We start from the raw sequence: 20,187 nt of genomic DNA, 5'->3' as shown, positions 1-20,187 counted from the left end.
TAACTTAATAGTATTCATATTCAATAGAGAAATAAAATATGAGCAAAAAAACCATAAAGTGAAAGTAAATAATATAGAATGTTTTGAATTTTTCAATGAATTTCAATAATTTTCTAGAAACTTGATGTCTCATTTCATGGAATTTCTGTCAATTCGGAAGCAATTTACAATCAACATCATTAAAGTAATCCAAACTAAAAATAGGTACATTCTCTCCTGAATATATTTCATTCTTCGCTATAAAATCAATTCAATAATAGATCTGTCAGTAATTGTGGAAAAACATCTCTTATTTCTAATCCCATTCATTATGAGAATAAGAATATGTAGTCTTTTTTTTCCTGAAACGTGACAAAAAGTAATTCCGCCTATTTCTGTTTCCCTTGATCGGAACCTTGCAGACCACAAATGTTATTCATCACGTTTTGGAATACTCGAACGTATTTAATTCTCATATTATCATCACTTCTCATTCCAGTTCTTGTGCAGTTGTCTGAAATCCACTGGAATTTAAAATTTTGCAAGATGAATTTATGACTGTTATTGATTTTTCAGACCACCTTTCTATAATTTCTATTATTTCAAATACAGGAAAACTGGGTTCGAAGATCTTCTTCTTCGGAGAAAATAAAATTAATACGTATGTGTCCTGAAATTTATTGCAAAGCATATTTTTAAAATCAATCAGTATAATTGAGTCAGAGTTTCAATGCAGCAGCCATTATCTGGAGTAGAAGAAAAAATTCTAACATTAAAATTCGAATTTATACCCTTGAACTTAATTAAAGAACATCTGAATACACTACAGTTATTCAACCCAATTTTTCATGGAATAGAAGCGAACATACGAAAATATAATTACCTTTTCGAATGTTGCTTAGTTCCTTTTGCTTCAGCATCGAGAACCACTTGATATTCATCTTTTTGTAGTGGAGTGCGAAAGCTGATTCAACAAGTTCTCCAGCATTTTATTCACTGAAAAGGAATGTATTCAGACCGTCTAGGGAAAATAACTATATAACGTCGTTTTATTAGTAGATCTCCCAATTTATTCAGTCTTCAACTTTTCGAATTTGAATATTGTCCAATTGAATTTCTTTGAAACCTTTCATTATGAGACATTGAGATATTTTGAAGTTATGAGTGACAGGCATTGTCAATATCAATCAGAGTTCCTACTGACGTTTCAAGTGAGTGGATATTATTATTCGTCAAAAACACCGTCAAAAAAAAAACTCTGTAATAATTTCCTCTATACCCAAATTTCTTCGATAATTGAGTGCTTTTCCTTTGACATGAAAATAATAGCAAATTTCAACATTTCGTATGGAACACGGCAATAGATCCAAGGAAAGTTTGCCAGTTATTGCTAACTCCGATAGTTCAGACGATTCTTCAGATCTCGAGAGAGCGTCAGAAAATGGAGATGGCTTTATACAAACTTCGAAAAAAAGACTTAGTAAGCAGAACAGCAAATTATCTATTGGTATAGGTCAAAAAATCAGGCGTAAGAAAAAGAGGACTGTAACGCTTTGTTTGGCAAACTGTCGTTATGATGTCATCAGAAAAACATCCTCCAAATTCGGATATAAGGAGGTTGGCGAGGGTGAAAATTGGAATATGTACTGGACGGATCTTTCAATTACCATTGAGAGATGTAAAGAAATGAAACGTTTCCAGAAAATCAACCACTTCCCTGGCATGTTAGAAATTTGTAGAAAAGACTTGCTTGCGAGAAATCTCAACCGTATGGTCAGACTGTTTCCTAAAGATTATAATTTTTTTCCAAAAACATGGTGTTTTCCTGCAGACCTTGGAGAAGCACTCACCTACAGTAGGCTCAAAAAGAATAAGACTTTCATTTTGAAGCCAGACGCAGGGAGTCAAGGAAGAGGAATTATTGTTACCAAAACATTGAAAGACGTCAGACCCTGCGATCGAGGCATCTGTCAAGTATATCTCAATCGACCATTTCTCATAGACGGCTACAAATTTGATTTGAGAGTTTATACACTCATCACATCTTGCGATCCATTACGCATATATGTCTTCAGAGAAGGTTTGGTAAGGTTTGCAACGAGCCGTTACAAAGAACCAAATGGTGTCAATATTTCCAATGTCTTCATGCATCTCACGAACTATGCTGTGAATAAACATAGCAGGACATATAACTTGGATACCGAAGCAGGAAGTAAGAGAAAAATTTCTTGGTTGAACAATTACCTTCATACATTAGGACACGACGTCGATCATCTCTGGGCAAAAATTGATGATGTAATAATCAAAACGATCATTAGTGCTTGGCCAATCTTAAAACACAGTTATGCAGCCTGTTTTCCTAATCATGATGTCATACCAGCTTGTTGTGAATTATTAGGCATCGACATTATACTAGACAGAAGACTCAACCCCCAAATTTTGGAAGTTAATCATTCACCAAGTTTTCACACCGATACTCCATTAGATTTAGAAGTTAAGGAATCTCTTCTTTCGGATATGTTTTCTATGCTCAATTTGGAACAATGCGATAAGAAGAAAATCATGCGTGAGGACAGAAAGAGGGTGAGAGAAAGACTTCTTCATGGATTGAATAAGGATGTGCCACCTCCCACTGAAGTGAAATGTTTTGCCGAGTATTATAAGCATGAAATGATGCATAAGGGGGGTTTTCGTCTGGTGTACCCTTGCAATTCCACAGAGTACATCAAATTTTTCGATCAAGGTCAAGGTTCGTTGTATTGTGATACAGCCGCAAGCCGAGCTCGGGAAGCTGCCCAAAATGCAATGAGGGATGAAATGCTGCTGAAGGCTAAGTTAGAAGCTTCTAAGAGAGTTTCACCAATCATAAAAGGCCCACAAAAGAGAAATGATCAGTTGTTGCCTAGAACTTCATCTAAGATTTCACATCAATTTTCTTCCGCTAGGACCTCATGTTCTTTTGAACCACAAATGATCGTGGAAGCTGAAGAGAGGGATAGGCTGCAACGTCTTGCACAGAGGGATTATTTGATCAGAAGTCAGGGCATCTTAGAACACGTTTATTTCTCTATGAAGCAGAATGGTACACTCAGGCAGCAAGATCAGAGAAAATTCGCTATTTTCGAGAAGATTAGAAGTGCAAGTGAATCTATCGTTAGCAAAAAGGGGCCAGCAATTACGGATCTTCTAGAAGGAATGAGAAATGGGACCACTACGCAGGAACCGAATAACAGAAGGAATTTTATCACACCGTGGAGTGTTACAAATAAAAGTTGAAAGAAATGTATCTGTGAGTTTTGAATTTGTTGTCAGTCAGTATTCTGAGGTCAATATTAAATGTTCTCTAGTGGAAATAGCGATGAGAATTGCTTTGAATACACGAATGTTTCTAAAGATTACAGAAGCCGACAAGATTTAGTTTTTTCTAGTAATAAAGTAAGATAACCCTTGAATGACTCCTAATTAGTTTCTGATTTGGGTTTAATTTTGGATGGAAAAAATTGAAGAAATTTATGAAAAAATTTTTGACTAACATTAATATGCATAATAAATTTTTTATAATACGTTTCATAGGGGATATTTTTCAATTTTTTTTGCGATCTAGTTTTAGAGGGACAGACATCTATAAACCCAAATGCTTGTTATGTTCGAATTTTGAACCTAGAGTGATCTTTACTGATTCAGTTTGATATATTGATGCCGGATGCGCATGATATGTGAAATTATCTAGGGAAGTTCAGGATCCTATCATCAAAGTTGGTTATTGAGCCTAATTCGTCACAAAGTCCGGGATTAAATTTATATGAAATTTTGTATTCGAATTATGGAAAAAATACCGATCCAATTAAAATGAAATTCAGAAATCAGTTAGAAAATAGAAAATTTTCAAGCAGTTTCTCGAGGAGCGTATCAGTAAGAAATTAAAAATTTGTTCAAAAAAATAATCATATATTCGAATGCATCCACTAGGTATTACAAAATTTTGTGTGCATATAGAAATTTTTTTGATAATGCGAATTATTCAAGGATGATATCTTTCGGAGAACTATCTGATTTGCTTCAAATTTTTTCGGTTGATTGAGAAATGATCGAAGAATTAAATAATAGGATGCAAGGGCTGTGTAGCTTTCACAAAGAAAAAATAATGTCATAACCTTCTGAAAAAGATGATATTTTTCCGAGAACCGTCTGATTTGCTTCAAATACTTTCGGTTGATTGAGAAATGATCTAAAAATTGAATAAGATGCAAGAAAAACGGAATGTTTGTGGTCTGTCGAGTTGATGGCGAGAAGGATAGGTAGAGCTTCAATTTTCGAACTTTTTTGAATGTTTCTTCATTTCCTAATGAAAAAGTTTCAAATGACATTGTGTGTCACTGATCTTAAGAATCTTAAGAAGGAATATCTCAGAATATATGTAAAGTAGTAGATTTCAATGAATTTCAGTCCTTATTGCCACTTTTTTACCCTCAGTTCAACTTTGCCAATCGGTCGAAGGGTAATTTCATCTGATTTATTTGAAACTTAAGATATTTCATCCCCACATGGACTCGTAAGTATGTACCTAATCAGTTAATCAATACTCTTATTTTTATCAAAAATTTAATACTGATATTTTGTTCACTCAATATTTCATTACAACATTACAGGAACTGTCAAAAGTATAATCTCATGATTATTGATAAGCGTAGTGATATAGTAGGTTATTATCAGCGGTTATTGTTACATTCCTTTCATTTTGAATGTTTCACTGCATCAAATTGTTCTTGATCGTTATTGATTTATCACCTTGAACCACGCCAGATGGCGGAATAAATTTTCGATTAATATTTCTTTCATTCTCAGAATACCAAATTACTTTCTATCCATTCTACATAATATGGCACATATGTATACACTCCAGGTTTATCTCCACATGCTTTTCCGAAACCATGAGATATAACACCAACTACAAAACTGATTAATTTATTTCCAACGTTTCTTCCAAGCATAAGAGGACCTCCCGAGTCACCAAAGCAAGCATCTACTCCATCGCCTGTTCCTCCTGCGCACAGTTGGCTTTCATCTAATGGCTGCTCTATATATCCGTTGCATTTCTCCTTTGCAACAACATCAATTCTAGCTTTTCTTTTGACAGAACTTACTTTCTCTGCAAAAAAAAAGAAAATATTTTCATACTTCGGAGTAGATTACATACAGTACATACAAAGATTCATATATTGCAATATTAGAAATTGAAGAAGAGACAGACTAAATTATGTACCTATAAAGAAATCATTTTTTCTGTAATTATAACAGTAATATCTAGAACTACTCTGTTTTCAGAACGAAAATAATTCATGACAATGAAAATGACATACCCTTTTCTGTTTTTCCCCATCCAGCAATCATGAAAATATCTTTCTCTTTTAATTCTAACGTTGCAGGTGGAAGACAAATTGGACTTATGAAATCTGAAAAATAAAATTATAATTTAAAATGAAACGCATATGAAAACCATTTCAATTTCTATAATGTGGTTTCTTATTTTCTCATGGAATATCTCAAATTATTATAAAAAGCTGTTTCAAAATAAGAAAAAACTAGAAACTTGAAATAAGGACCTCGAAAAAAGTTCGGTATTCGGTAAATACTTCCGTGACAAGATATCTGATCGGGTTTAGAATGCTGAGATTTTGCGTATGTATACAGGGTGTCAGTGAATACAAAGGCGACAAACTTCAGGTGGTGATTCTTCATGAAAAAATAATGACATTGCTATATATCTTTCTTTCATAAATGCTTCATATTCCGATATACTGGGTGTTAGAGTTTCACTTTAAAACTATTTATTTATTGCTGTAAATTTTTCTGAAAAAATATCGGTATGACACTGAGATATTTCAAATTTGAAATTATTCTCAAATTGATCGCTCAATTTATGAAAAAAAACTCTCTCTCCCTTTTTTCGTATGAGGTTTCTATGCGAAAAAAATTAAACATCTTAACTTCAATCAATCAAGAACTATTTAATAATAAATATATCATTTGAGAAATGAAAAATATGCGTTAAGATATTTCATTTTTTGGTATGAAAACAAAAAAAGACATCATTGAAAATCGTCTCAAATTGACGGATCCATTCAAACATGATTTTCAGCTTGACGTTCCATTTTTTTTAAAGAGATCATCACTGTATGCGCGCCAATGGTAAACATAAATTTCTTTATTGCATGTCAATAGACCTCAATGAACTTTTTGAAACCTACCAAATTTCACTTGAATATAGGTATCGATTCTCAACTGGTTTCAGAGCAATAAATAGTCAGTTTTTAAGGAAAACTTTATTACCTCGTATCTCAGAATAAGAAAGTATTACTAGCTGTCATTATTTTTATGTATGTTTTTGACTCACTTATTCACTAACACTCAGTATACAATCAGAATTTCAACTTTTCTTGTAAAATTTAATATTGATCATGTAACCAGAATCATAGAAATGTTAGCAAAATATCGAAAAAATTTGTTCTCAAGGTGGTTTTTTTTTCAAATAATAATCCAAATTATTATTTTTTTTACCTGTAAATTCGACCACTTCTCGCAATCTTATAAGTCCAATATCATTATTTGTATATCCAGACATATATCCAGGGTGGACGAGGTAGGACTCCATTTCAATTTCTCGAACTGGATCAGCACAATCTTTACCCGATTTCATATAAAAACAATCGGTTTTATTTCTGATATCGTATTCTCCCAGAATGATGCGATGACTGTATAAGAACAAAAAGGACAGTAACAATAATTACTCAAAAATTGAAAGATTAAATAATAACATAGATAAATAATAATATAGATTGAAGATTGAAAATAATGACAAAAAGTACTTTGTCAATTCTTGTGAAACTTGTTCTGAATGAAAAACTTTCGATTTTGGTTTATTACTTCCAATAAAAAGAAGAAAATTCTCGAACCTACCCTGCGAATTCGGAAATATTCATCTCTAACACAATCCAATCATGATAATTGAAAATAAATTCACCGCTAACTATGATTCTAACCATTATATTCTTTACTGAAAAGTCCTTACTCTTATAGTTTTGCATTTATGAATTTTTACCACTTTTGCGTAGAGAAAAAAATACTCACATCTTCTTCAATCCTTTACTCTTCAAAATAATGGGATCAAGACAATGAGCAGCAGTTAGGATAAATCTTGGATGTATCAAAGCTCCACCACAACCATAAGAAAACCCTCCTAGTGCTTGCTGGTATCTCAACAATGCCATCCAAGGATATTCATCTAAGTTTGTTTCTACTCCTCCAAAAATTCTGTTATCACCACTCTGCATACCACAATTCTTTAAGTGTGGATTTTTTGAAGTGGAGGAAAACCTGTCATCTACATCATGATTTTCTGTGACACCTTTATTATTCTCATCTTCCCCATTGACTTCAGGTGCTATATCGGTACAGCAAACTTTAATGTCTGGATCATAGACGGTGCTACATCGGAAATCATTCAGATGTTTCCGTTCTATATTTGGTACTTGTATGTTGGTGTTTTCAATCTTGTTCAGGAAGGATTGGCATTTTCTGACACTGGTGCATTTTCCTGCAAGTGATAGAATATAAATAATAGTTCATAACGACTGAAGGTCTGCCTGTAGGTATTTAAAGAAAACAATATATATAGTAATCAGACACACACTATGGCTGCGGGATTATTCTGCGGGAGCTTCCTTCGAAAAAAAAAATTGGTCAAAAACTTCAGTGTATAGGTTGAATGTTGTTACACATCCCGAGTAAAAGTGAAATCCATTAGAGATTCTCAGAATTTAAAAATTCATTATGTGATTCATTTGAACTGAGAAGAGGGCTGTGACCTTGGGAGATTTGGCCACATAAAGAATTTCAGGAACCCCTGATCATTAGTTTCTAGATATAAATCTATGATCAGCAAGCGGAAGAAATATTGTGGGCATTTTGTCGAATTCTTCTCAATCACATTATCATGATATTGATTTCTCATTTCTTTATAACTTCTTTAAATATATTATCATTAATGATAATTGAGATTTTCGTTATCAACTGAAACCTCGTGGTTAACTTTATTGTCGGTTCAACTTGATAGCTAACCTAAATGTAGGTACATTCAGCAAATGAAACTCTATTACACAGGATGTTCCTAATTTGAAGGAACAAAAAAATTTGGAATTACTTGGGAGATTTTAAGAACAAAAAGTACTATAAAAGAATGGGACGATATCTCCAAAATTAAGCGTTTGCGGGCCCATATTTGCAGGGAATTTTTTTTTTTATTTGTACCTTCAATTTAGGAACACCCTGTGTAATTTTGACAAAATATGAAGAAAATAATTAATTACCTTTTTTTCCATCTGGAGCACTACATTCCTCGAACATATTGCACCAAACCATTGGTTCTCTTCCTTGAAAACCACAATGGCTAAATCGGAGAAATTTGACTACAGAAGGATCATTTCTTCTAGTTTCGACCAACTTCAGTGCGAAAGGGCAATGTTTCAGTTTGATACATTTAATATTATCATCCGTCAAAGAAGCAACTGAAAAAAAAACGTTCATAATTCATGAGGCAATTATAACGCATAAATATTTAATCATCTTGGATTTACAACTTTGTTTTGGTACTTTTCCACGTGTCTGCGCACAAGGTTCAATATACTTCACCGGTAATTCAAAAAGTGCCAGAACTAGTTACGTTTTAAAATTTCCAGTCCCATACTCCTCATTTCAGTTGTTTGTTATTCGAGGTTGTTTTGAATTAACATTGTTTTCGACAAGTTTTCAGAATATTATTAATTTTATTGAGGTTACTCATCATTTTCTTTGAGCTTAAAATTTGAAATCTTGAAATAAAATCACAAATATCGGGTAATTTTTTTTTGGTATCTTTTTGAATTCTCTTCGATTCTGAAATATGAATATGAATTTCTGTACGGAGCTTGAATGGATATTCCATGTAAGTACAGATAAAAACTCAACCTGATTGGATCTGCGATCACAGAAGTATTTAGTATCTAGTATTTTTTTTCAATATTCTTCTTGATCATAAGCTATCCTGAAAGACTCAAACTTCTAGTTCCTTCTGTACGAAAATTATCGTTTATATCGACGGACAATATCGAATTTGAGGACAAACTCGTCTTAAGCAAGTGTAATCTTATTTTTCGAGACCATTCCCGGCTTAAAATTTGAAAAATATCGTACCTAATTATATGGAAAACGATCGCTAAAAATGAAGCTAGGTTCACAGGATTATGCGGAATATTTCAGATAAAAAAAGCGGAAGTGAAATGATTATTGCCTTTATCACATTTGTTGAACCAACCTCGAATCTCCATGAAAATGATAAAATCTCAAGAGCACTAGAATTTATTGACTTTGATTATTGAAGAGTACACTTCCGGAATTGTTATTTCTAATGATTAGTTATTTTTAGCAGTTTGATTGATTTGCGTCAAATATCCGTTAGAATAGTCTGATCGCATAAAATTGATGTATATGTAACGAAATAATATTAATAAATCGAATTCTATTAAATCTTAACTTACCGGTAATAACAAAGTAAAATATCCCAATGATGAACAATAACACTTGAACCTGAGGAAATATATTGCCGCACAGAAAACTCATTTTGGTTTAGCATGTCATTACTGAACTATTTTCGAGGTGAATATGGTAGCCATCTCTTTCATAGACTCCTCCAGACACTTTCAATTCTGCAATAGTGACGTCGATCGAGCTCTTCTACCTTTTCTGCTAGTCAGCGCTGCATGAATAATATGGTATTTTGTATTTCCCGCGATGAGGAAAGTAATTGAGACATCGATTTTTGCAGTATATCGTGTGAGAGAAATGACTAATGGTCAAGGGAATATTTCAGTTTCATTAGTGATATTCGCAGAACAAACGAAATAGTCGGTAAGACAGATTGCTCTTACGGAATGGGAATTGCACTTGTTGATTACGATATCTCAACGGATGTCTTTCTGATGGATTTCCAATTGAAGGAAAGGGGGTCCCAAATTCATTGCCTAGTGAGGGGATCTCATAATCCCTTTGAGCTAGAAAAAATTGAATAACATTTTCGGGCTCTAATTCTGAGAGAATAATTTGGTGAAAACTGCAACCTCATAAATTCAACTGTTTTCAAGCTGAAAAGGAAAATTTTAAATTGCGTGAAATGAAAAGTTCTTCTAACTTCTTTATTGATGATGAAACTAAAACATTCACTTTTTCAGTAGAATCCAATGGTGTCATCATATGCTTTTTATTAAAATTAGTTTTGAAGTAATGATACAAACTACTGTTTTTTCAAATATGAAATATAAAAATTTCTATGACAAATAAAATTCCCTTTTTTCCATTTTCGAAAGATATAACGTTATTTATAAATCTCTTATCAAATTAATATAATCATCAAAAGTTTGAGTTTCACATGGCAAATCAACCAATTGTCTATCTATTACAATTTGTAAACTTCAGATAATCGAAATATTCGGTGGCCACCAAAGTCTCTGGATTTAACACCGATTTTCGAAATCAACTGAAATCTTAAGATTAAATTTATTGTCGATCCAACTTGATGGATAATCTAAAATCATATTCAGCAAATGAATACTCTATATTATACAGTGTCCTTAATTGGAGGTACAAACGAAAATGAGAGATTCTCTTTCTTGAGATGTGTATTCTTACATTATAGTCTCTATTTTTATCTTGATGTTTTCCATAAATATAAAAGAGAATTGAAATCATTTTAGAAGACTAGTATTCATTCTCATAACTCAAGAAACAAGGTAATAATATCCTTTCTTAAACATAACATCATATTTAGGTTTGAAATAGCTTCGATGTATGAAGGTATCAAACTTCTCAACCATCCTTACTCTCAGAAAAATATTATTATAATGTTCATGAGTAAACTTATGATAATTCGAAAAACAATTTTTGAATTATTCATTAATGAATTAATATATGCAATACATTGTTTGAAATGATGAATAAATTATTTAAGCATTAAAACTATTCATCTATAAGGATCTCAATAACTGAAATGATATGTTCCATACTGTCAAATAGCATTTTACCCTTCATCAGTCATCTGTAAGAATTTCACAAATTATTCATTTTTTTTTCGTTCAGAAACTTGCAACATTTCCAACATCGTACGGTCCAGCCAGTCTAGATAATATTGAATTCTGGTATACACTCCGGGTTCTCCTTGGGAGCAATCTCTGGAACCAAATGAAACAATCCCAAAAGCGGTCCAGCCGTCAGCAGTCATGTTCATAAGTGCACCTCCTGAGTCTCCATCACAAGAATCTTTATTGGGTTCACCACCAGCACAAATCACCCTACTCCATGGTATATTTTTTCTGTTTACAAATCGACATTCGTTGTAGGAAGCTGATCGGATTCTGCTCTGAATTGCTGCACTGAACTCTGTGATCTTTTCTGTAGGAATTTTTGAAAATTCTCGATTAAATGGGTTTCCACATTCGAAGGAGTTTCGAAATGAGTGCGAAAAATGAGGTTGCTTATATTAAAAAAAAAATTATTCGACTAACTTCTAATAAGCGTCATAACTAGTCAGCCGAAGAAGCAGTTTTTTCAATTGCCTCAACAATAACATGAGAAAAGGACTAACAAGAAGTCAGGAACTTTTAACACGAAATTTTGCCCGGAACTTTAAATAATTGTTATTTTATATGTAGGTATATATACGCCAAATTTCAACTAGGTTGTATCTGTAATCACTGAAATGATTTTTTATGATAATCGACTTGAAAGTTTTTTGGTCCTGATAACGTTATCCACATGATATTTTCAGGAATCTTGAAGCGATTTTACAGGGTGTTTCCAAATTAGACGTTAAACTTGGAGGACATGTTAGTATGAATCATTTGGTGTCGTTTGAGCCATACTTAGTGATAATCAAATAACAACAGTTTACGAGATATTTGAGGTCTTGTGATTTTCAAAAGATTTCTCATCTTACTTCATTTTCGTCAATTTTTTCCACGTTGACCAAATTTGATTATAATTTTGGATTATTTTCGTGGCCAGTGAGGAGTCCGGATCTAACAGCGTTAGAATTGATGAAGCAGCGAGAATATTGAGAGTAAATTTTATGCGGAAAGCAACAATAAATGAGAAAGAGGGTACGTGCTTGTATAATAAATGGTGGATGTCATTACCAACATAATTTATGGATACATTTTCTACTGAAATTTCGAGTTTAATTGCAATCAAAAAAATTTCAATCGATAACTTTCCTTTATCTGATTATTTCTCCTTTCAAATCAAAATCAGCTGATACAAAACTGGTGCCTGCATTCCAACGAAAACTTTTTCAGGAATAAAGAAGGGATTTGGCAAGTTTTTATAATAATTTTCTCACACAGAAATTTTGAAATTCGAAAGTTACAGGCAAATTTATATTAAAAAATTTACTATTATTTTCTTCGAATACCAACTATCAAATCATACTTTAATTCTCATTCAACGTCTACTGCAGCATAGTTTTGCTTTTTTCATACATTTCATATCCTTTTCTGATGAAAATAATCCACAATTCGAATCAAACTTGGTTAACGTAGAAAAAATTGATGAATAATGAAGTAAAGTGGGGAATTTTTCCAAAAACACAAAAACTCAAATACCTCGGAAACTGTTGATTTTCGGTATTCAATAAATATGACTATAGAACGACAGTAAATGAGTGATACTAACACCTCCTTCAAGGTTCATGTCTAATTATATATACACCATGTATATATGATTATATTCATATACAGGGTGAGTCAAAAGTGCTCGATCGCTTGATAACTCTTGGAAAGTTTGGGCTGGGAGAATGATTGAAATTTTGACGGAATCGACAGTACTAGCACATAAACTTAAATTATTTTTGACCCTTCTGACGGCTTCCCAGGAAGCTGATACATTTTTGAATAAAAAAATACTATTTTTAGTGAGAAAGCATTATTTGGAGTTCACCTACTATCATTTTTGCCCCATCCTCGTATAGTGAACCAAGAAGGTGATGCATCATTTTTACGGGGCAGACATATCCACCGAATGTTTTCTGAAATCATAAAAATATTGTTTCAAAACATAATCACTCCGGTATATTTATTTCTGAACTATTAATGGCATCCTACATAATTAGGCATTATTCTTACTTCAGTTCATGGTATTTACATCACCTGTATATTGAACTGGTCGGATTTGTATGAGACCAATATCATCAATATCTGTTGAGTATTCTCTATGGTATGTTATGTTAATAACTATAGATTTCTTGAATGATTCTTGTTCCTCGTAGTTGGTCAAATTTTTTACGCCCATAACGACAGCATGACTGAAATTTTTATATTAATTTTAAAACATAAATAAGAGCAGAATAAGGACAGAATATCGAGTAGGACTAAAGAACCTCCCAGAAGAAGCAACAAGAGAAGGAATAATTAAAAATAGGTACCTATATGAGCTACAGATAGATGAATATGGTCAGAAACGATTTTGATATAGAAAAACTAGAAAGGGAGACTACAGGCTGTCCCAATTTCGATAATCACTGACAGCATCTCGAGAACTATAAGACTTACAGAAAAAATATCCGAGTATCACCGATCTCATTTTTTGAAATGATAAGATAACAGAAATCAGATAGTAAATATTCTGCTTCGTTCTCAAGTTACAGGTAATTAATATCTATGGTCTGTTATGAGTATCACATTAATCATAAAAATTACAAAAAAAAGTTTTAGAATTTCTTTAACCAAAAAACCAAGATACCATAGCGAAATATTTGAAACAGTCATTTTTCATAAACGCCCTGTAACTCTAGAACGATCTGATATCTTATTATTTCGAAAAAAGAGATCAAGGGTCCTTGAAGATTTTTTTCTGGGTATTATAGTTCTCGGGATGCTCTCAGTGAGCATCGAATTTGTGACACCCTGTACATTATCTACATCTGCCAATCTTCAGGAAAACGTATCTACATCATACTTCTAGTTCCATTTATATCCACATAGCCATTCCAGAAAGCCTTTATAGATTGAAATGGTGAAAATTAGATAAGAGAGGTGAGAAGTTTTAAGTGAGCTCAAAATCGTACAGGAGAGGTCAAATTCTTTAAAATTGTGATAACTTACAATATAGGTGAATTATCAGATCAATATTTGAGCGGTTTTCCGAGAATTTACCCACCCATTTTCTAATATAATGCATTAACCAATTTTAGTATGAAGAAACTCTTCTTATGGGCAGATCTCCTTCAGTCATAATATTAGTTCAGAAAAAACTCACACTTTTCTGTATCTCAAACAATGGGCAGCTGTCAAGATGAAATGCTGGTTGATAAGAGAACCTTGGCACCTGAAAACTAGTCTCTCATTTTCTTCTTTGTACTGAATTGCAACCATCCATGGAAAATGCATATCGCTGATGTGTCCTCCAAAAATCTTGGGTCCAGAATTTTCCATTACTCCACATTCATCATAAATATTTGGAATAACAGGTCCACAACAAATGAGTGTCATATTGTACCTTTTTCCACAATAAGATTGTCTAAAATACTTCCTTACGGAAATGTTGGATAACTTTGTATGGTATGCTCGAACAATAGGACATGATGTTATTTCTGTACACACACCGATATCTCCATGGGGTGTTATGCATTTTTTGTTGATACCTATAGGAATGAGTTCGAATTTTACTAATTAAGTATTTATTTGAAAAATAGCATAATAATTATTTGTATTTGTTTCAAAGACATCATGAAATTAATTTCAATAATACTAAATAATGAATGCACTAAGATAACAATAACACTCAACATAGGATAACCCGTTGACGAACAAAACACTTTGAACTCAAAAGCAAGGTTCGTTTTCAACCGAAGGAAGGATGTACAAAATAAATCAATGAATTGATCAACTTACCAAATTCTGAGAAAGCCGGAGGTATTAAAAAAACTATCCAAACAATAATTTTCATACTGGCCGTTTGATCAAGATGATCTTGTTCTTGTTCGCAGCTTTCATCTTATCTCAATTTCTCGATAAGAAGTATGGGGAAGACGAACTATTTAATTTGTAATAATATTTTTCGGAATGAAAAAGTGATTTCCCAGAATTGATATCTATTTCATTGCTAAAGATGTATCCTAATCGTAGACATTGTTGATAAGGTTATATTATATCATAATGAAAGCAATGCAATTTCCAAAGAAATTCTCTCTTTTCTTTTATCTTTCTTCTTCTCATTGAACTCTAATTCGCATGTTGGATATGGAAGATATTTGCTTAGTGGATAAAAAATTAGTGCTTAGTGATTAAAAAATTGTATACCTGCTTTAGAACTGTTTGCTCAAAGTTGTCGCAGTCCTAACTAATCGAGAATGAAAACTTCAAAAATCACAGACAATATGGATATATTTTGCGAATATTTAATCCGAATTTTCTCAGGTTGATTTCGAATGGAAATGCTTGAAATAAATATTACACTACCACCATATTTACATATTCAGATTCAGATCCGATTGAGAATTTAGAAAATGTGGAAAAATATAATTAAGTATATTTCGTAAAGAAACATCTAGGAAGTCCAAATGTAGAAACAATTTTTGAGAAATTGTCTTTAGACTTAGATTTAAAAAAAAATGGTTTTTCTCAATAACTTCCTATGCCTTAGTTCGATAGTTTTTAGGACAACATATTTGGATAGCCTGTGAATAAAACTATCATTGTGATGAATCACTTTTCAATATTGCTCAAAGGATAAGCCACAAAATCCAGTGACCCGCTTACGTGCAACACCCTGTACATGTTTAGTTGTTCTTTAGGATGATCGAAAGACAATGTTGACCAAATGCTGAGAGAATCCCTTGTAGTCAATGAAGAACAACATAATTTGGAAAAAAAAATTTATAACTGATTAAGCGTTTGATTTATCCAAGTACTTAGTGCTGACCTTAGGTGAACACCATTGATGATATAACCATTTTTTTACAAAAAAAAACAAACGAATAATCCTTTTACTGATCTGTAGATAGATCAGTGGGTCAGTTGGCAAGATTTGTGGTAGCAGTAGATTTGTAGAAAAGTTCAATTGATAAGTAGATAAATGTATATGTTGATTGGTTTGGTTGATTAGTGAACAAAGTAGCTAAATCAGTAGGACGATAGATCCCCCAGGTATATATAATAAAAATGTTGATTTGTCAGTTTATTTATTTTTCAAAAATATAATTTTATGATTTGGTAAAGAGGTTTTACAGAGAGGAGGGAAATGAGCAGTAAATAATCGACACCCATTAAAAGGAACATTATTTCAATTCAGTTAGAATATACATACATACATATACATTAAAAAAGAAAAATATTAATTTGTGAGTAATAAATATAATTATGATACAAGTTTCAAAGCAACAGACCGTAAAAACTTCTTAATACTTGTTTTATTTACAATAATGATGGTTTATTATTCCCAAGATTCAGTATCGGATATCAAATCATGGTCTTCTTTAGTGAGTCATAGAACACTTTTTATCAAATACTGGTTGAATATTATTCATTTTTCAATGTAGCATTTCAATCATAGTTCTGTCTAACCAGTCTAAATAGTTTTGTATTTTAGTATAGACTCCCGGATCGCCCCTTGAACAATCTCTGGAGCCAAAAGCTACAATACCAAATGCAGTCCATCCTAGTTCAGTCTTATTCATTAAGGCCCCTCCAGAATCTCCATCACACACATCCATATTGAGTTCTCCACCAGCACATATTATCTTACTTTCGTCTATATTTCTTCTCCATGCATGTGGACAGTGGGAATAGGAAATCGATGGTATAAAATTTTGACGTGTGACGGTGAAAACAGACTTCTCTGAAATACTATATCATTTGAATATATTCAATCATAATGCAATTCGGACAACTTACCATCATTCATACCCCAACCTCTAACAGTGAACCAGTCAGGTATAGGAGCATTTTTGCTTGGAAGACATATCCAACGGATTTTATCTGGAAAAGACAAAGTAATTCGAAAGAGTAAGTGATCTAAACACAACTGTTTTAGTAATTCACTCATATTTCTTCTTCTTAGGAATATTTTTCTTTACCTCTGGTTCAAAAAATGTCACTGACAACATGAATTTAGCTGCCAGCTAGAATTATTGTAGTGTTCGCCACTATTGAACTTCTCGCAACCCAATTCAATCTGAAAACCGGAGGTAAAAAGAATTGACTCAAAAGAGCTCTATCAACATTAAGAAAAAGAAACATCTGCAGTAGACTGATAATCAAAGAAGTTAGTGAGGTTGCTAACTTGAACGCATGTTTTTGAATTATTTTATCAAATAATACTTGAATTTATAAAAAAAATCCTCTTCAAATGGATTGAATTAATTTTTTCAGTTTTCTCAAGAATGAAATTCGGATTTACCTCCATACTTCACTGACTCAATTCGAATAAGACCGATGTCATCAGCAACTTTGTAGTTTTCGTGGTAAGACACATTCAAAATCTTAAGTTTCTTATGTGATTCTTGTTCTGCATAATTCGATAAATTGGATACCCCTAAAATGACAGAATGGCTGAAAATAATTATCTGATCAAATTATAGAATATAAAAAATTATTGAGAAACAAAGCTAGTTATTATTGATTTTATGTAGAAGATCAACGGATTGAAGGGAATTAACTTGATCGAATCTTTATGAAGGGGTTAGGAATAACTGAAAGCTGAATATTTTAGCGGCCATGGCAAAATATTTACATGGGCCGCTTCGAAAAAGTTTAAACTAATTCTAGCAATATGAGGTCGGGCATTATCTGGCTGAAATATTGGATTCTCGAGCCGGATAAAGTAAAGAGAGAACATATGGCTCCACTATTTCTTGAAGTTAACGCAGCGCTGTCATGTTACCTCGAATGAAGACTAAAGGTGACCTACTTGCATATGCAATAGCACCCCATACCATTACGCCTACTGTCAGGTGTACATGACATCATCAAACTGAGGTTCACGTCGTTCTTCCCGACGTCGTCTAACCCTTCTTCGGCCATCATGTGCACCCAAGGAGAATCGTGATTCATCAAAGAAGATGACGTAATGCCATTCCACATTTCTATGTTGACGTTCTCTACACCACTGTAATCGTTGCCGGCGATGCTCAACCGTCAGAGGTAACACAAGATGGGGTCGATAATTCTGCAGTCTAAGAGACCCTTTTCGGCGGTAAACCGTTCGGACAGTTACAGTAAGGCCTTGTTTTCCTAACCACTCATCAGCCAAAGATCGAGTTGTCGCAAATCGATCTCTAATGACCATAAGTCTTAGACGTCGATCTTGAACTTCATTTGCTCCCCTTCGACGTCCGGTGCTTACTCTTCTTCGATTTTGGGCATTATCAAACCACGCTTGACAACATCTCATAGCAGTAGTTGGATTTCTGTTCGTACGGTTAGCGATTTCTCGAAATGACAACCCCGCCTCCCGTAGAACAAAAATTCGACCTCTTTCAAATTCGCTTAACTGGCGATAAATTCCGCGTAAACGTAATTTTAACAAAAAAATTTAATTTAAACAGATCCTTCTGGGTGTTGCAGTTTCTTGTCAGTTTGTATAATTGTCTTGTCACTTAAAAGCCACCATGGCTAAAAGTATGTTGAGGTCTTAATGAATTAATATTGTATCTGTTTACGTGTCTCAAGGAAAAAGAACGTTTCATATAAGACAAATAATTAAAGCAAACTAACAAAAACTTACATTCCGGAATTTTTCAAACAATGAGCCGCTGTCAGTATAAAATTTTGGTTGATCAGGAAACCCTGACATTTAAAAACTGGTTTTTCATTTCCATTTCTGTACTGAATAGCTGCCATCCAAGGAAAATGCTTTGCACTGTCATCTGATGTTGCACTTTTTTCTTCTTTTTGTGCACCACATTCTTCAAACGGATTGCTGTCAATATGATCACAACAAATCAATTTCATATTATACCTTTCTCCACATATGGATTGTTTGAAGTATTTCCTAACAGCAGAACTGTTAGAAAATTGATGATACTTCAAGAATAAAGGACAGGATGTTGCTTCTTGACATGTACCAATTGCTCCATGAGGTGTAATGCATTTTTTGTTGATACCTGTGAAATTTTAAGTATTTTTTCCAATTGACTTATTCAGTTGGAAACACCAATATTGGAGAATATTAGGATCGTACTTACCCGATTCTGATAAAGCAAACGGTAGTAAAAAACATATACATAAAATCTGCATGGTTTTTTTAGATGAACATAATCAACACGTAACAACTAATTGTATTGTGTCGGGCTCCTTCTCCGACAACTTTATCTTTGAAAGAAATACTTGATAAGATAATAAGTTTTGGAAATTTGAATTGAGTAATGGGGAATAAACGAATGGAATGAGAAAGTATTATTTATTGTCACTTTGATTCGACTTGATAAAAAAAAGGTCAAGTGCGACTTAGGTTAATAACCATTAACGCACATTCTTTCAGATGTGGATACTAAATTTTTATGAATTAATTATTTTACTTCTTATTTCATCATTGACTGCAGGATCAAATTTATTTTTTATGGGTAACTATATAATGGCTGACATTCACTGTTCAAATTTGATGTTGAATATTGATGGTCTAGGTTACTAGATTGAATCGTAAAAATATCTAATTAAATATTATTCTTTCTTGTCTTCAAAAAGCAGCCCTACACTGTACATTATTTCGTCAACATTGATATACCGTATGTTGAAAAATAAATTTCGGAATTATGGGAGCTGATTTTTATAAACCTCAAAATAATTAAAAATTTTACAAAAACATATGTCCGCAAATGAGTCGTTTTGGAGATATAAGTGATTTTCGGTCTTCAAATTGAATTCTAGTATGGGGTTTTTTTTTTCGAGGTATATAACTTTAAGTTGACATTACTGTTCAACATGGCGACCGATTTAACAGCTGTCAAGTGATTTATTCTCAGTTTGGTTTGGCAATTCATCACGAATAGACTCACGCCTGAACAAAGCTTACAAATAGTGCAATTTTATTTCGAAAATAATGGTTCTGTGCGGAATACGTATCGCGCACTACGTCCATTTTATTTTGTTTAGCGATGAAGCGCACTCCAGGTTGAATGGCTACGTCAAC

General features: G+C 32.9%; 4 protein-coding genes across 5 annotated transcripts; 1 reads left to right on the top strand and 3 right to left on the bottom strand.

The window, feature by feature from the left end:
- The first annotated feature begins 1,166 nt into the window (after positions 1-1,166).
- Positions 1,167-3,332, top strand: LOC123676432 (tubulin polyglutamylase ttll6-like). The gene has a single exon (XM_045612309.1). It carries the CDS (start codon positions 1,327-1,329, stop codon positions 3,253-3,255), a length of 1,929 nt encoding a protein of 642 aa, XP_045468265.1. The 5' UTR covers positions 1,167-1,326; the 3' UTR covers positions 3,256-3,332.
- A 1,232-nt stretch (positions 3,333-4,564) lies between these two features.
- On the bottom strand, positions 4,565-10,247 carry LOC123674575 (melanization protease 1-like). 2 transcript variants are annotated; one of them, XM_045609491.1, is made up of 6 exons: positions 9,552-10,247; positions 8,346-8,543; positions 7,108-7,573; positions 6,538-6,731; positions 5,340-5,432; positions 4,565-5,128 (listed from the first exon to the last, which is right to left on the bottom strand). In XM_045609491.1, the coding sequence occupies exons 1-6, from the start codon at positions 9,631-9,633 to the stop codon at positions 4,821-4,823; spliced, it is 1,341 nt and encodes a 446-aa protein (XP_045465447.1). In that variant the 5' UTR covers positions 9,634-10,247; the 3' UTR covers positions 4,565-4,820. The 2 variants fall into 2 exon arrangements, with proteins under 2 accessions (XP_045465447.1, XP_045465448.1); XM_045609492.1 differs by lacking the exon at positions 9,552-10,247 and having other exon boundaries at positions 7,108-7,575; positions 8,347-8,489.
- Positions 10,248-10,675: 428 nt separating this feature from the next.
- LOC123674577 (CLIP domain-containing serine protease 14D-like) lies at positions 10,676-15,124 on the bottom strand. Its single transcript, XM_045609493.1, has 5 exons — positions 14,952-15,124; positions 14,317-14,701; positions 13,209-13,363; positions 13,004-13,087; positions 10,676-11,457 (listed from the first exon to the last, which is right to left on the bottom strand). The coding sequence occupies exons 1-5, from the start codon at positions 15,004-15,006 to the stop codon at positions 11,123-11,125; spliced, it is 1,014 nt and encodes a 337-aa protein (XP_045465449.1). The 5' UTR covers positions 15,007-15,124; the 3' UTR covers positions 10,676-11,122.
- A 1,272-nt stretch (positions 15,125-16,396) lies between these two features.
- LOC123674578 (chymotrypsin-C-like) lies at positions 16,397-19,536 on the bottom strand. The gene is made up of 5 exons (XM_045609494.1): positions 19,244-19,536; positions 18,784-19,162; positions 17,458-17,609; positions 16,953-17,036; positions 16,397-16,896 (listed from the first exon to the last, which is right to left on the bottom strand). The coding sequence occupies exons 1-5, from the start codon at positions 19,293-19,295 to the stop codon at positions 16,589-16,591; spliced, it is 975 nt and encodes a 324-aa protein (XP_045465450.1). The 5' UTR covers positions 19,296-19,536; the 3' UTR covers positions 16,397-16,588.
- Positions 19,537-20,187: the final 651 nt, after the last annotated feature.

The sequence above is a fragment of the Harmonia axyridis genome, chromosome 3 (assembly GCF_914767665.1).
Source record: "Harmonia axyridis chromosome 3, icHarAxyr1.1, whole genome shotgun sequence".
NCBI classification, from domain to species: Eukaryota; Metazoa; Arthropoda; class Insecta; order Coleoptera; family Coccinellidae; genus Harmonia; species Harmonia axyridis.
This window is presented reverse-complemented; position numbering and strand designations above follow the sequence as displayed.